Source organism: Anomaloglossus baeobatrachus, chromosome 10, assembly GCF_048569485.1.
Source record: "Anomaloglossus baeobatrachus isolate aAnoBae1 chromosome 10, aAnoBae1.hap1, whole genome shotgun sequence".
NCBI lineage: Eukaryota > Metazoa > Chordata > Amphibia > Anura > Aromobatidae > Anomaloglossus > Anomaloglossus baeobatrachus.
In genome coordinates this window covers 194,751,043-194,767,567 of record NC_134362.1, presented here as the reverse complement: position 1 = coordinate 194,767,567, position 16,525 = coordinate 194,751,043, and the positions used below count along the sequence as shown (strand labels likewise).

General features: G+C 51.3%; 1 protein-coding gene across 2 annotated transcripts in view; it reads right to left on the bottom strand.

Moving 5' to 3' along the window:
• The window catches only part of LOC142254791 (DNA topoisomerase 1-like), a 291,550-nt gene that overhangs the window by 117,575 nt on the left and 157,450 nt on the right, over positions 1–16,525 (bottom strand). For both annotated transcript variants that reach the window (XM_075326090.1, XM_075326089.1), the window contains exons 2-6: positions 9,255–9,444; positions 9,024–9,067; positions 8,275–8,394; positions 4,716–4,791; positions 1,638–1,765 (exon numbers count right to left, since the gene is read on the bottom strand). In XM_075326090.1, the coding sequence (XP_075182205.1) occupies positions 1,638–1,765; positions 4,716–4,791; positions 8,275–8,394; positions 9,024–9,067; positions 9,255–9,440 (554 nt within the window). In that variant the 5' untranslated portion in view covers positions 9,441–9,444. The remainder of the gene's footprint in view (positions 1–1,637; positions 1,766–4,715; positions 4,792–8,274; positions 8,395–9,023; positions 9,068–9,254; positions 9,445–16,525) is intronic.

Below are 16,525 nucleotides of genomic sequence, written 5' to 3'. Positions count from 1 at the left end.
AGGGTCCCATGTCTCGTGCCATTAGGTCTTTCCAATTTTGGCTACACAGACACCAGAGCCTAGATGTGTTGTGGACCCTGACAGGAGAATAATAAAAAAAAAAGTAGGTGGGAAGGTGTATGGACTTGTTTGGCCACACCAAGGGTGCACTAAATGGTTAAAATTGGAATCGTTTTGTGCCAAGACCCTCTTAAAGTTTGCAAGTTGGCAAAGCAAAATGTGCCCCATCTCCAAGGTGCCATTGGGTCTTTCCAATTTGGACCTCACAGACACCAGAGCCTAGCAGTGTTGCGGTCCATAACAGGACGATAGAAAAAAAAAAAAAAAGTAGGTGGGAAGGTGTACGGTTTTGCTTGGCCACACCAAGGGTGCACTGAATGGCTGTGCTTGGAGTCATTTTGTGCCAAGACTCCCTTAAAGTTTGCAACTTGGCTAAGCAAAAAGGGTCCCATTTCTTGTGCCATTGGGTCTTTCCAATTTCGACTTCACATACACCAGTGCCTAGCAGTGTCGCTGTCCCTGAAAGGAGGATACGGTATGGCGAAGGATAGAAAGTAGGTGGGAAGGTGTATGGACTTGCTTGGCCACACCAAGGGTGCACTGAACAGATGTGCTTAGAGTCATTTTTGTGCCACGACTCCCTGAAAGTTTACAACTTTAAGCAAAAAGGGCCCCATGTCTCATGCCATTGGGTCTTTCCAATTTTGGCTACACAGACACGAGAGCCTAGATGTGTTGTGGTCCCTGACAGGAGAATAAAAAAAAAAAGTAGGTGGGAAGGTGTACGGTTTTGCTTGGCCACACCAAGGGTGCACTGACTGGCTGTCCTTGGAGTCGTTTTGTGCCAAGACTCTCTTAAAGTTTGCAACTTGGCTACACAAAAAGGACCCCAAGTGTCATTTATAATGTTGGGTCTTTCCAATTTGGACTTCACAGACACCGAGCCTAGTTGTGTTTCTGTCCATAACAGGACGATAGAAAAAAAAAGTAGGTGGGAAGGTGTACGGTTTTGCTTGGCCGCACCAAGGGTGCACTGAACGGCTGTGCTTGGAGTCGCTTTGTGCCAAGAGTCCCTTAAAGTTTGCAACTTGGCTAAGCAAAAAGGGTCCCATTTCTTGTGCCATTGGGTCTTTCCAATTTCGACTTCACAGACACCGAGTCTAGATGTGTTGCTGTCCATAACAGGAGGATGGAAAAAAAAAAAAAAAAAGTAGGTGGGAAGGTGTACGGTTTTGCTTGGCCACACCAAGGGTGCACTGAACAGATGTGCTTGGAGTCATTTTGTGCCAAGACTGCCTTAAAGTTTGCAACTTGGCTAAGCAAAATGGGTCCCATCCCTCAAGTGCCATTGGGTCTTTCCAATTTTGACTTCACAGACACCAGAGCCTAGACATGTTGCGGCACCCCTGATAGGAGGGGGTACTGTATGGCTGATGTAGACCGGTATGGGATCCAACCAGTTCTACCATTTGGCCGGTGTAGCAAAACACCATTGACCCCAATCGACAGCACCACCCAACTCAAGTCTAAACAACAATCCTAAGGATAAACGGAAAGTTTAGAAAGTCAAACATTTGCATTGGTCACAGGCAATTTATCCATTTCCTAAATAATTGGATTACGGCGCGGTGTTTTACCATCTCCATCGCGCCTGCTCCTCCTCTTCCTTCTTCTTCACCTTTAAAGCAATGGCCGCTTCCTTTTCCTCTCTGGTTTTCTTTGGCTTTTTGTCGCCCTCGTCCTTTACTTCTTTCTTAATCCTTTTCTTTAAAAAATAAAAAGGAGTGTAATGAATGGGGAAGATTTCCCAGCCGCTACATCTCAATGGCCCCGTTATCTGGTCACTCTCAGCCGCCCCCCCCCCCCCCATTCATATCCCATAAATTCTTTATAGAGGTAAGAATAGAAAACCCGCAGGTCGCCTTATCTGCGAAAAGTGGAAAATTGAAGGCGACTGGTCAAAACGAGGGATCTCAGGATCTCGGCTACTGTACGGCCCCTGGAGACTCCCGCCATCAATCTTTATTCACGAGGAAAAAGCAAGTTTGCGATCTGGAAGGCAGACTGACAGCCGGGAACACAGGAGGCGAAGGAGCGGGGAGCAATTACACCAGCAGAGAGTGTGCGGTAATATTTATTTCCTGAAGCGTAGCGGAATGGCACCATAGTACGGTATGTTACTGATATATTACTGGAAAGCTCCTGCACATTTTTTGCAACACAAATAAGGTTTGTAGGAAAATCCAGTATGTAGAGAAAAATATCAGTCCATAAATACTCTGTGCTGCTGTGAGCCTACCATGGTAAGAAATTGGTGCTACCTGGTGGTCGCACCGCAGCTACTGTCAAGTCAATGGAGTGGAAACGCAAAGTCCCTACAGATAGGTGCAGGGGTAATTTCTTCCGTATAATAGGCAGCCATATTTTACCAATTCTGTCCACTCCCTCTAAAGAGGATATCCATGTGAGAGGCAATAGTGTATGATCAACGGGGTCCAATCATTGGAAGAACCTTCATTCCAAGAGCGGGATCCCCAAGGCCCATGTGTATGGTGTGGCAGTGCTCATGTGTGACCATCGCTCCATTCACTTCATTGGGTTTAACTGCACAATTTATGGAAACCGCTTCATTTACTTCTATAGGAAGGATAGTGTGCCTGTGACAGCAATACCCCATTCACTTTATTGGGTCTATGGGAGCAATAGTGCCTGTATGACCACCATAGTCATGTATGAGTCTACGAGAGCATTCGTGCAGGTGTGACCATCCCAGACATGTATGAGTCTATGGGAGCGGTAGTGCTCGTATGACCACCTCAGTCATATATGGGTCTATGGGAGGGATAGTGCATGTGTGACCACCCCATCCGGTTATATATGGGTCTATGGGAGGGATAGTGCGTGTGTGACCACCCACCCCAGTCATGTATGGGTCTATGTGAGCTATAGCGCTCGTGTGACTACCCCATTCATGTATGGGTCTATGGGAGCGAAAGTGCACGTGTGACCACCACAGTCATGTATGGGTCTATAGGAGAATTAGTGCACGTGACCACCAGTCATGTATGGGTCCATGTGAGCTATAGTGCACGTGTGATCACGCCAGTCCTATATGGGTCTATGGAAGCGTTGGTGCATGTGTGACCACCCCAATCATGTATTGGTCTACGGAAGCATTTGTGCATGTGTGACCCCTCCCCAGTCATTTATGGGTCTATGGGAGCGGTAGTGCACGTGACCACCAGTCTTGTATGGGTCTATGAGAGGGATAGTGCACGTGCGATCACCCCCTTCATGTATGGGTCTATGGGAGCGGTAGTGCACGTGTGGGTTCATTTTTTGGGCGTGGTGCTCTTTCCAGTCTGTGTACATTGTCCTGTTAAGTTGATCACCCCCCGCTAGACTTTTGTCCCTAAAGCGGGCTTCACACGCAGCGACGTCGCTAACGAGATGTCGTTGGGATCACTGAATTCGTGACGCACAACCGGCCTCGTTAGCGACGTCGTTGTGTGTGAAAATTACTTACCTTATCGTTGATCGTTGACATGTCGTTACTTTCCCGATTATCGTTGCTGTTGCAGGTACGATGCTGTTTGCCATTCCTGCGGCAGCACTCATCGCTACGTGTGACACCACAGGAACGAGGAACAACACCGTACCTGCGGCCGCCGGCAATGAGGAAGGAAGGAGGTGGGCGGGATGTTACAGCCGCTCATCTCCGCCCCTCCGCTTCTATTGGGCAGCCGCTTAGTGACGCCGCTGTGACGCCGCACGAACCGCCCCCTTAGAAAGGAGGTTGTTTGCCGGCCACAGCGACGTCGCTAGGCAGGCAAGCACGTGTGACGGGTCTTAGCGATGTTGTGCGCCACGGGCAGCGATTTGCCCGTGCCGCACAACCGACGGGGGCGGGTGCTTACACCAGTGACATCGCTAGCGATGTCTATGCGTGCAAAGCGCCCTTAAGTCTGGGGGACAATTACTTGTTGTTTGGATGTACTTGTGGATTGATCCCCCAATTATATTTTTGGTGCCCTCCCGATTCTGTCTTTATAAGTCTGGGGGAGGGGGGCCTGGGATCTACCTAAACTCTGCTTACCTGGGACATAGGTCAGTCTGTCGGAGAACTTCAAGAGACAAGGAAGAAGATTGATCCTCTGGGGGAGAAGCTGCAGCTACAGGCAGCACCCCCACCCCAGAGAGCCATTGAGAAACCCGGATTTCCCTGGAAAAAGATTGCTGGAGGATTGTTACTCATCCCTGGGACATTTATGCCATTACTGGACTATTTTACCCTCTGTGTAGTGGATTATTTGATGGACATTCTGGATTGCATTGAATATTCTTTGGATTTTTCACTCATCTCTCACTCTGTTGATTGTGTGATATTGGAGAAGGACCCCGTGACAACTGACAAAACTATACACAACCCCTCATATACCACCATCACATGGGTCTATGGGAGTGATCGTGCATGTGGGATCACCAATCACAGACAGTGAATAGACTACTTCTCTATTCGCTTAGGGGACAATCTCTGGATCGGTGGCAGTCCTGATGGTTGGAACCTGACCTTGCGGGTCAGAATATGACCCCATTCACCTGCATTACAGGTAGAGGTTAATTTTAAAGTCCCAGAGACCTCCTATAAGTTTGGATAAACTCCTCGCTAACTTCTGAGCGCTCTATTAGATGTTGGGCGATGAGCCGCCTCCTACCTTTCCCTCGTCTTCGCTTTCCTCCGTCGCCGGCTGTTCTTTATCTTTCTCACTTTTTCTTTTTTTCTTCTTCGACCTGCGGAGAGAATTTAATAAGCGTTCTCTCTTCGTACCGGTAATTTGTAATATTTTCTCTTCTGTTCAATATCATTTTAGCACTGAGCGTATGGAACGGATTAAAACACGCGCCGCGATATTGTTAAATTAAAAAGATGAATGTATCGGGTGATTTGTAATCGGAGCGCGGCGCTCGCTCGCATTCAGCCGTTTTCCCGACGTTTGACGACAGAATTTCTCTAAAAACACAACTTCCAAGTGAAATTAGAATTGATTTGCTGTATATTGTGCAGTGACACTTGTTTCCTTTCTTTTCCAATCTCGCATTATTATATTTCTGCCATTAGACGGATAATCCAGTCTGTGTTTATACCGCGTTATTGCAATCAATCACTACAATTGCCTTTCTTGTCATTAAGACTGCAGATTTAAAGAACAGACACAAACTTTTCGATACCAGCCGTGTGGGCAAATGTGTTAACCCAACTTTATCCGGCACTGTTATGCGGATCTTCCATATTGTGCCTATAGCCTTATAGGTGTCTGTATTGTAGCTCCGATAGGAAAAATGCCCATTGGCACAAGGCGACATTTTTACTCCAACCGACCAAAATGCCTCTGGGGATGAGGCTGCAGAGTTTGGGTCAGGTGTTATGGGTGACAGACAGTCCTGTGGTGTCCGCCTATAGAAGGTCGCAGCGTTTGGCTGCGCAAACTGCTCCCTGACCTTCTATTTCCCCTTGGGATTCATCCTTTTCCCTTTAGGACCCTGCAGAGTTCCTCACCTTTTCAGCACTTCCATTTCTGTCCTTAAATTCATTCATTGGCTGCACAATCTGCTCCCTGACCTATCATTCCTGCTTGGGGTTCATCCCTTTCCCTTTAAGACCCTGCAGAGTTCCTCACCCTCAGCTGTTTCCATCAGCATTGTGTGTCCTTAAATTCCCTCATTGGCTGTGCAATCTGCTCCCTGACCTTATATTATTTCTGCTTGGAGTTCAGTCCTTTCCCTTTAGGACCCTGCAGAGTTCCTCACCCCCTCAGCTGCTTCCATAGGAATTTTGTGTCCTTAAATTCCCTCATTGGGTGCACAAACTCTTCCCTGACATTCTATCATTCCTGCTTGGAGTTAATCCCTTTCCCTTTAGGACCCTGCAGAGTTCTTCCTTACCCTCAGCTGCTTCCATCAGCATTGTGTGTCCTTAAATTCCCTCATTGGCTGTGCAATCTGCTCCCTGACCTATTTTTTCTGCTTGGGCTTCATCACTTTTCCCTTTAGGACCCTGCAGAGTTCCTCACCCTTTCAGTTGTTTCCATCAGCACTTTCATTTATGTCCTTAAATTCATTCATTGGCTGCACAATCTGCTCCCTGACCTATCATTCCTGCTTGGGGTTCATCCTTTTCCCTTTAGGACCCTGCAAAGTTCCTCACCCTTTCAGCTGTTTTAATTAGCACTGTGTGTCCTTAAATTCCCTCATTGGCTGCACAATCTGCTCCCTGACCTTTTATTTTTGCTTGGGGTTCATACCTTTCCCTTTAGGACCCTGCGGAGTTCCTCCCCCTTTCATCTGTTTCCATTTGTGTTCTTAAATTCTCTCACTTCCTATTACTCTGTGCTAGTGAAAGCTCTATCTACAGATCCTGAGTGCAAGCAGTCGGCTTGCACTCATCTGGAGTAACTGTTGCATGTTTCAGTCCCTCTCCCTGTATCTTCTTGCAGAAAAGTAGTTTATTTTCCCTTGTTTGTTATCCCTGTGTGTCCTTTAACATTTAGTGGTGTTGATGAAGAGCTCACCCCATCCGTTTTCTACCTAGGGCCTAGATCAGGGTCAGCCCAGGGCCAGGTATTCTGCTCAGCACATAGGTGCGGAACCTATCTAGGGTGATGAGGGAAGCCAGGGGTCATGTATCCTGCTCGGCGCATAGGAGCAGAACCTATCTAGGGTGATGAGAGAAGCCAGGGTCAGGTATCCTGCTCGACACACAGGTGCGGAACCTATCTAGGGTGGTCGAAGCAGGTATCCTGCTCAGTGCCTAGATGCGGAACCTATGTAGAGTGATGAGGGAAGCCAGGGTCAGGTATCCTGCTTGGCGCATAGGTGCAGAACCTATTTAGCATGGTGAGGGAAGCCAGGGCCAGGTATCCTGCTTGGCGCATAGGTGCAGAACCTATCTAGGGTGGTGCGGGAAGCCAGGGTCAGGTATCCTGCTCGGCGCATAGGTGCGGAACCTATCTAGGGTGGTGAGGGAAGCCAGGGTCAGGTATCCTGCTCGGCACATAGGTGCGGAACCTATCTAGGGTGGTGCGGGAAGCCAGGGTCAGGTATCCTGCTCGGCGCATAGGTGCAGAACCTATCTAGGGTGGTGAGGGAAGCCACAAACCAGGTATCCTGCTCGGCACATAGGCCCATAACTTACCTAGAATGGTGAGTGAAGCCAAGGGCCAGGTATCCGGCTTGGCACATAGATGCAGAACCTATCTAGGGTGGTGAGGGAAGCGAGGGCCCAGCTGTAGGCTTGGTAAGGGGGTCACAATTTCCACCCTTCCCTAGACACAGGGTTTCCTTGCCCTTTTGCTACTTGCTTGGTACTTCCCTATACCTAGTGTGACATCAGGAGACATGTGCCAGTCCAGAAATCATGGACCGTGCTAAGACTTTGAAAGCTGGTGCTATACAGGGGATTTAGGCACAGGGCTAGGGCAGGAAAACCAGCTTTCACCTGTCTATAGCCACATGATCAAGTCTGCTTTCAATCATGGAGACCAGGTTCATTACAACAGAATCAGTGCCTGTTTGTAAGCTAACCATCGTCTGCATCAGAGCTGTAGACACAAAACGGCAGGTGATTTGGACCCTAAGGGAGCAGTCAGATGACTGTAACACACCGACAATGATCACATCATAATGCATGGCTTGACCGGCGGCTCTCCTGACCCGAGCGTGGGAACGTATATTATTTCTATGCAGCTCAAGCTTGGGTCAGGAGAGCCGCCGGCCACTTCATGCATTTTGATGCCATCGTCATCCATGTTCTATGGCAGTCTGAGGATCACTAAAGTAAAGCAATCAGCTGCAAAGAAGTCTAGCAGTAAGTCAGTTTCCCTGCAGCACCCCCGCAGGAACAATGAGGTATTGCAATGGGAGGTAAAAAAAAAAAATAAAAGAGGGCCCTTATAGTATATGGTCGTTCACCTGTGACAGAAGCTACTCGCTGCTTTGAAGGTGGAAGGGGCACGTCTGACCCCAGAGTATTACACCTTCTCAAGATAGGTCCTCCATAACGAGAGCTACTCTCTATAACCTCCCTTCTGTCTGGCCATGGGATTCATTATACAATTAAAGGGTCACTCCGGCACCACTCCCTTCTGTATCGGAAGGTATGTGGTGCTGATGACGACACTCGCCTCCCAATGTGGTGCCGGGGAAACTTTTCGATTCATTTCCATTAAACTTTGAAATGCCACATTGACGTTCCAGGAAGCCACCGATCACACTTACTTGATGGCGGGGTCATCATTAGCCTCCTCTTGTCTCGCCCTTTTTTCCCCTTGTTTAGCACCATTCTTCTTTACAGACACAAAGTCTTCATCTTCAGGCTCAGTTTTCACAGTAACGGAACTAAAAATTAAGAAAAATAGACAAAAAGTAGAGGAAGAGAGGGAAGTGCCACGACGAGCCATCAAGACCTGCCCTGAAAAGGCATCAAATTGGAAACAGTCCTGAAGAAGGTCAAATCCTGGGTGGCAAAGGAACATTAGGTGCACATGCTAGAACTGGAATTTAAAGAAGGCAAGTTCCCTCGAAATTTTCCCTAGTTACCCCTGCCCAAACCTGAATAGCAGACCACATATTAGGAGAGATGGCGGATTAGTGGTTATTCCGCGTTGATGGTCAATAGTGACGTGGTGCATTCTAAAAAAAAACCCCATGGTTTATTGTTTCAATGTGTTTCGCAGCTGTCTCGCTTCATCAGGGAGAATACAAACTACATTATTCTGGTTTTTCTTTTTCCCAATGAAGAAGCTGCAAAACGCATTGAATCATTAAACCCAGTCTATTGAATAACGCACCGCATCATTATTGACCGGCAGCACGGAATAACCACTAATCATCCCTCAGTCCTACTTATCGGCTCTTTCAGTGGCGGCCTTTTTTGTTTCAATCATAGGAGCTGTAGGGGTGTGGACTTCGTGGTAGTATAAATGGCAGAGGGATCGGGAACAGAAAAGACGGAGATATCACAGTACCTTGAGATGCCATCATGTTTTGAGGATTCAGATTTCTTCTTTGTCTGGAAATCAAAAATTAAGAGTCGTGAATTTCTAGTGAAAGGTGATGTTCAGGATCAGAACGATGTTTCGCCAAAAAGCTCCTTCTGGGGTCGTCCCCACACCTATCAATTCTCACTTTCCCAATGTGACTTTTTTCCCCTTTTAAAAATTGGCTCCTTTCCGGATGAGCTCAGGGTGTTCACTGACCTTGCTCTTAGTTTTGTCTTTCTTGTCCGCGTCGCTTTTGTTTCCATCCTTTTCCTTTCGCTCTTTCTTTTTGGCCACCTTCCCCTCCTGCTCAAATGTCGTTTTCTTTTTCTTCTTATCTTTGTTTTTCTTAGAAATCTCTTTAAAAGGATCCAGATGATCCTGAATGGTCACGTCTTGAGTCATTGTACTGGGAACATAATTGTCAACAGTTACAAGGTTGCCTATTTTAATACAAGGCCGGGTACAATCACTAGAGATGTTCTTAGGGGAACTTTATAGAGAAAAAAAAAAAAGTAAAATATAGCCCCGTGCAAGTTTTAGGTTATAGTCTCTGTCCTAATTTGACCTTAAGCTGAACGGAGATTTGTTTCTGGAGATAAGAGGTCAGACGACCTCCTATAAGATGCGGGGAGATTAGGGACACCGTATGAATCCATGGTGTGGCCACTTCAATTCCAGGTGTAACATTTGAAGTGTGGACCGGGGGCAAAGTGTGGACCGGGGGCAAAGTGTGGACCGGGGGCAAAGTGTGGACCGGGGGCAAAGTGTGGACCGGGGGCAAAGTGTGGACCGGGGGCAAAGTGTGGACCGGGGGCAAAGTGTGGACCGGGGGCAAAGTGTGGACCGGGGGCAAAGTGTGGACCGGGGGCAAAGTGTGGACCGGGGGCAAAGTGTGGACCGGGGGCAAAGTGTGGACCGGGGGCAAAGTGTGGACCGGGGGCAAAGTGTGGACCGGGGGCAAAGTGTGGACCGGGGGCAAAGTGTGGACCGGGGGCAAAGTGTGGACCGGGGGCAAAGTGTGGACCGGGGGCAAAGTGTGGACCGGGGGCAAAGTGTGGACCGGGGGCAAAGTGTGGACCGGGGGCAAAGTGTGGACCGGGGGCAAAGTGTGGACCGGGGGCAAAGTGTGGACCGGGGGCAAAGTGTGGACCGGGGGCAAAGTGTGGACCGGGGGCAAAGTGTGGACCGGGGGCAAAGTGTGGACCGGGGGCAAAGTGTGGACCGGGGGCAAAGTGTGGACCGGGGGCAAAGTGTGGACCGGGGGCAAAGTGTGGACCGGGGGCAAAGTGTGGACCGGGGGCAAAGTGTGGACCGGGGGCAAAGTGTGGACCGGGGGCAAAGTGTGGACCGGGGGCAAAGTGTGGACCGGGGGCAAAGTGTGGACCGGGGGCAAAGTGTGGACCGGGGGCAAAGTGTGGACCGGGGGCAAAGTGTGGACCGGGGGCAAAGTGTGGACCGGGGGCAAAGTGTGGACCGGGGGCAAAGTGTGGACCGGGGGCAAAGTGTGGACCGGGGGCAAAGTGTGGACCGGGGGCAAAGTGTGGACCGGGGGCAAAGTGTGGACCGGGGGCAAAGTGTGGACCGGGGGCAAAGTGTGGACCGGGGGCAAAGTGTGGACCGGGGGCAAAGTGTGGACCGGGGGCAAAGTGTGGACCGGGGGCAAAGTGTGGACCGGGGGCAAAGTGTGGACCGGGGGCAAAGTGTGGACCGGGGGCAAAGTGTGGACCGGGGGCAAAGTGTGGACCGGGGGCAAAGTGTGGACCGGGGGCAAAGTGTGGACCGGGGGCAAAGTGTGGACCGGGGGCAAAGTGTGGACCGGGGGCAAAGTGTGGACCGGGGGCAAAGTGTGGACCGGGGGCAAAGTGTGGACCGGGGGCAAAGTGTGGACCGGGGGCAAAGTGTGGAAGGGGGCAAAGTGTGGAAGGGGGCAAAGTGTGGAAGGGGGCAAAGTCTGGAAGGGGGCAAAGTCTGGAAGGGGGCAAAGTCTGGAAGGGGGGCAAAGTCTGGAAGGGCAAAGTCGCACAGACAATACGTGCATCTGTCCATGTGGGTCTCCAGCTGCACAAAATGAAAGCAAAGCCACCAATACACAAAGTACAAACAAGTTGTTGCTTTTAATCCATTTTCCCATAATTTTACATGAGAATTTGCTGCATAGCTGCGAGTGGCAGCATGCTCAATCATCAAAAGGAGCAGCTGCAAGTGGCAGCCGCTCCTTTGTCTATCAGCGGTCTTCGCATGCGCAATGAAGTGGTCTTCCTGCCTCCCAGCATTGTGAACAGGACGTGAAAACCGCCAGCTGTCCAGACTATAAGGGCTTGTTCACACAATGCTTTTTTTCCATGGGAAGAAACGAAGCACCGTAAAGTGTACGATTCCTGAAAGCTCACGCACACGCTCTCTTTCCATGCCGATAAGACATTGATGACCTATCCTATGGATGTACCATTGATGTAAAAGTAGTGGCCAACCTCTAAGTTTGATATCCCCTTTAAGGACACATGAACGCTCAGCTAAAGTGAGTGTGCATGTGTATTGGTCAAGTTGGAAGAATAGCTGTCAGGTGAACAAGCATTTGGATGACCGCTATTGAAGGAGTATAGGTGCGAGAGGAGCAAAAAAAGACTTCCAGCATCAAAGCTCAGAGCCTGTGTCAGTACTCCATTGACCGGATCTGCAAATCTTTCTATCTCTAGCACCTATACTCCTGACCGCTATTCTTCCCTCCTCACAAATACACATGCACACTCAGTTTATCTGAGCGTGCATGTGACCTTAAAGAGGTTGACAACTACTTCTACATCGATGGCCAATCCTTAAGATAGGTCATCAATGTCTGATCGGCCGGGGTCTGATGCACATGCACACTCCGTTTAGCTGAGCGTGCATGTGTCCTTAAAGAGGTTGGCCACTATTTTTACATCAATAGTCCATCCTTAGGCTATGTCATCAATGTCTGATCGGCCGGGGTCTGATGCACATGCACACTCCGTTTAGCTGAGCGTGCATGTGTCCTTAAAGAGGTTGGCCACTATTTTTACATCGTTAGTCCATCCTTAGGCGGCTATGTCATCAATGTCTGATCGGCTGGGGTCAGATACACATGCACGCTCAGCTAAACTGAGTGTGCATGTGTCCTTAAAGGGGATATTCACCTAAAACCATCACCTATCCACAGGTAGGTGTGTGACACCCCTGGACTAGTCCGGGTGTCCCAGGGTGCTGCACGCTCTTTATTCTTCGTGCAGGACTCAACCCCTCTTGGTTCTGGGTTCCTAACTTGCGGTACTGCCTCCATCAGCATCCAAAAATCCCAATCACACCTCACACCACATCCTGTCAGGCAAACCAGTGGGCTGCTGAGCTGGAATAGGGCCTCCCACCTAGGGGTCAGGCAGGGAGGTGGGAGGTGACAAGTCAGTGCAGTGGTAGCCCTCGAGCAGTGAGGAGCTATGGGAAGCGTGTGGCTCCCGGGGAGTAAAAGGTTGGGTTGAAGACAGTGGTCTGGGCCCGGAGGAGTCGGAGACCCGGTCGCAGAATATTGGGACTGGGTGCATGGACTTAGTCTTAGAGGATGGTCAGCAGCTCGAGTACATTAGCCGGTCCGGGACCGAAAGCATGGCGGGGTACTGGACTCTAGGTCGGAGAGTAGCTTCAAGCAACCCAGCAATTAACCTGTGGAGGAGAGTGACCTTATGGACTGTCCCCATGAAGCTCAGAGATCGGGGGCACCAACACAACGAGGGGGATAGGGCTTTCCAACCCAAGCAGCCCACAAAAAAGTGATCCCTTGAGAGCACAGCTCCATTACCAAAAGTAGGGAGCGGGGCCCGGACAGCTTTACGCCTACGGGCCACTTGGAAACTTCTAAAACTGTGCACGGAGGCAGGCTCTGGACCACCCGGCAGTATTATAGGGGACAGAGACACAGACTGGCTCCTCCAAGAGGGCAGGGGCACCCAGAGACTTTGTTAACCTTGTTGTCAGTCTGCTTTTCATCACCGACGCTGTCTGAGTGAGTACTTGGTCATCCCCTGCTTCCACCTAACCCTGCGCTCCCCTGCACCCCTCTATCCAGAGTCCCGGGGTCTCCCCTATCCGTGGAGGGAAACGTCATTGGCTGCCCCACTCCATCTCCCCCGGGTACTCCCATCGGCAGCGTTGGTAATCCCCATTACCGCACACCACGGGTGACGTCACAAACTATATCCCCCCTATAACATTTGAGAGTGGCCCTAGCCCCCGGGTTTGGAGACCCTGGAGCCACGAGTAATCAACCTCGATCTGAGTGTGGGGATTCCCACTGATGGCAAGATTAAGTTTCCATGTCCCCCCCTTTGTGAATGGAATGGTGCGTGACCACTGCTTCAATCGTGCACTACCTCTCCGATAAAGGTTATTGGAACAGTGGTCACATTTATGGAGGACCTTGAGACCACCCATCTCATAATCAGAACAGACACCGATAAATGAGATTTGTGGGGAGTGGGAATAAGCTGCATTGTCCGAGGGTGGCTCATCTACCATGAGAGCAAAGGATTGGGCATGTCGAAAAAAATCTGCCTGACCTTTTTATTCTGCCTGACCTTTTTATTTTACCCTAATATCTGCAGTTCCTGCCGAACTTGGCCTCTACGGTGTCGGTGCTCAGCCGCGGGCACGAGGTCCAACGCTGGTAAAATTCGCCAACTTCAGATTCATAAAGGCGAAAATAAGTGCATTTTAAACTTGTGTTCCCCTCTTAAGTCTCGCACTTTTCAGACTGATTACAAAGCTTGTTTTGCAAATCGCAACCATAAAAATTAATTTACATAATTGTCCCATTCCGATGAGCACTTTAATTAAATTGTCAGGCTTTTCAAAGGTTTTGCTATCCGGACGCGGCTCCTCTGTCATCCTCTCGTTAAACTCAATCTTTTATTATTTTTTCGTCTCCGGATTGTGGCTGCATTCCCAGATCGCGTCCCTGTGGCATTTCTCAAAGCTCAATGATTTTTTTTTTGGAGGGGGACAACTTGCGGATTGTGCGGATTGAACGGCGTATCACCGGCGCCCTTCATCAGGAGCAGAAAGAGGTGGTGCTGCGGCGTTGTGATTTTATCGCTTTTCATATGCACATAACAGATTCTTATTTGGCCTCAATTATGAAGTCATTAGATGAACGGCAGCGTGTGATCCTAATCTGCCCGAATCTGATCAAATCCCGCAGACTTCACAAAAAAAGTAGGGACGAAGTCAAGAAACACTCACATACTGAGCACTACAGTGCATTACTACGGCACCACGGTGCATGGCATCCAAACATTATGTGTCAAGGGCAATACCCCTATACCTGCAGTGCAACATCTGCAGGCCACCTCCCTGGTTGCACGCACTCTTGCAATGGTGCTCATTATACCTATAAAATGTAGTGCTGACCTGTATATGCAACACTCATGTCTGGTGTAGTGGTAGCGAGCGGGATTAGTGGACCCATTGGCCCACAGGCAAGGGGGACCCATTGGCCCACAGGCAAGGGGGACCCATTGGCCCACAGGCAAGGGGGACCCATTGGCCCACAGGCAAGGGGGACCCATTGGCCCACAGGCAAGGGGGACCCATTGGCCCACAGGCAAGGGGGACCCATTGGCCCACAGGCAAGGGGGACCCATTGGCCCACAGGCAAGGGGGACCCATTGGCCCACAGGCAAGGGGGACCCATTGGCCCACAGGCAAGGGGGACCCATTGGCCCACAGGGAAGGGGGACCCATTGGCCCACAGGGAAGGGGGACCCATTGGCCCACAGGGAAGGGGGACCCATTGGCCCACAGGGAAGGGGGACCCATTGGCCCACAGGGAAGGGGGACCCATTGGCCCACAGGGAAGGGGGACCCATTGGCCCACAGGGAAGGGGGACCCATTGGCCCACAGGGAAGGGGGACCCATTGGCCCACAGGGAAGGGGGACCCATTGGCCCACAGGGAAGGGGGACCCATTGGCCCACAGGGAAGGGGGACCCATTGGCCCACAGGGAAGGGGGACCCATTGGCCCACAGGGAAGGGGGGGACCCATTGGCCCACAGGGAAGGGGGGGACCCATTGGCCCACAGGGAAGGGGGGGACCCATTGGCCCACAGGGAAGGGGGGGACCCATTGGCCCACAGGGAAGGGGGGGACCCATTGGCCCACAGGGAAGGGGGGGACCCATTGGCCCACAGGGAAGGGGGACCCATTGGCCCACAGGGAAGGGGGACCCATTGGCCCACAGGGAAGGGGGACCCATTGGCCCACAGGGAAGGGGGACCCATTGGCCCACAGGGAAGGGGGACCCATTGGCCCACAGGGAAGGGGGACCCATTGGCCCACAGGGAAGGGGGACCCATTGGCCCACAGGGAAGGGGGACCCATTGGCCCACAGGGAAGGGGGACCCATTGGCCCACAGGGAAGGGGGACCCATTGGCCCACAGGGAAGGGGGACCCATTGGCCCACAGGGAAGGGGGACCCATTGGCCCACAGGGAAGGGGGACCCATTGGCCCACAGGGAAGGGGGACCCATTGGCCCACAGGGAAGGGGGACCCATTGGCCCACAGGGAAGGGGGACCCATTGGCCCACAGGGAAGGGGGACCCATTGGCCCACAGGGAAGGGGGACCCATTGGCCCACAGGGAAGTGGGACCCATTGGCCCACAGGGAAGTGGGACCCATTGGCCCACAGGGAAGTGGGACCCATTGGCCCACAGGGAAGTGGGACCCATTGGCCCACAGGGAAGTGGGACCCATTGGCCCACAGGGAAGGGGGACCCATTGGACCACAGGGAAGGGGGACCCATTGGACCACAGGGAAGGGGGACCCATTGGACCACAGGCGGGACCAGGGCTTACCCTTTAGCTGGAGGGGCTTAACTAAGCACCCACTGCACGGCAGACGCCAGGTACCACTCCCAGTGCAGTGACGGACTCAGGAATACCCGGGTATAGGTGGGCTGACTGAGGCAGCAATGGTAGGCATGGCAGGGACAGACCGGTATGGGAAGGCAGGTACTGGAAACAGACACAGGGATAGCGGGACAGGAACTCAGGACCTGACAATTCACTAGACAAACTGGTATACTAGCTAACTAAAGCATCGCCCAGGCACCTCCCCTAATGAAAGGGTGCCTTAAATACACAGTGCCTCGCAGCCATAGGCTGAGGCATGTCCTGGAAATAGAGCACCGGCTATTTAAGAGGAGGGCCGGTGCGCGCATCTTAGGTGCACTCCCGGGAACTCTGTGTGGCATGTACATGACCCAAGTGGGAAAGGGGGCATTAGCACACTTGAAGGGCCGGGGAAATGCGGGGAAGGACACGACCCGGCCGGGTGGTAAGTTGGCATCTCTGTAGAGACACCGGTGCTAACAGTAGAGCTGGGTTTGTTTCTTTAAAGTCCACTAGGAACAGGATAGCCCCATACACTGACTACTGGCCATTATAGGGTACTGCAGCTCAGCTTCCATTCACTTCA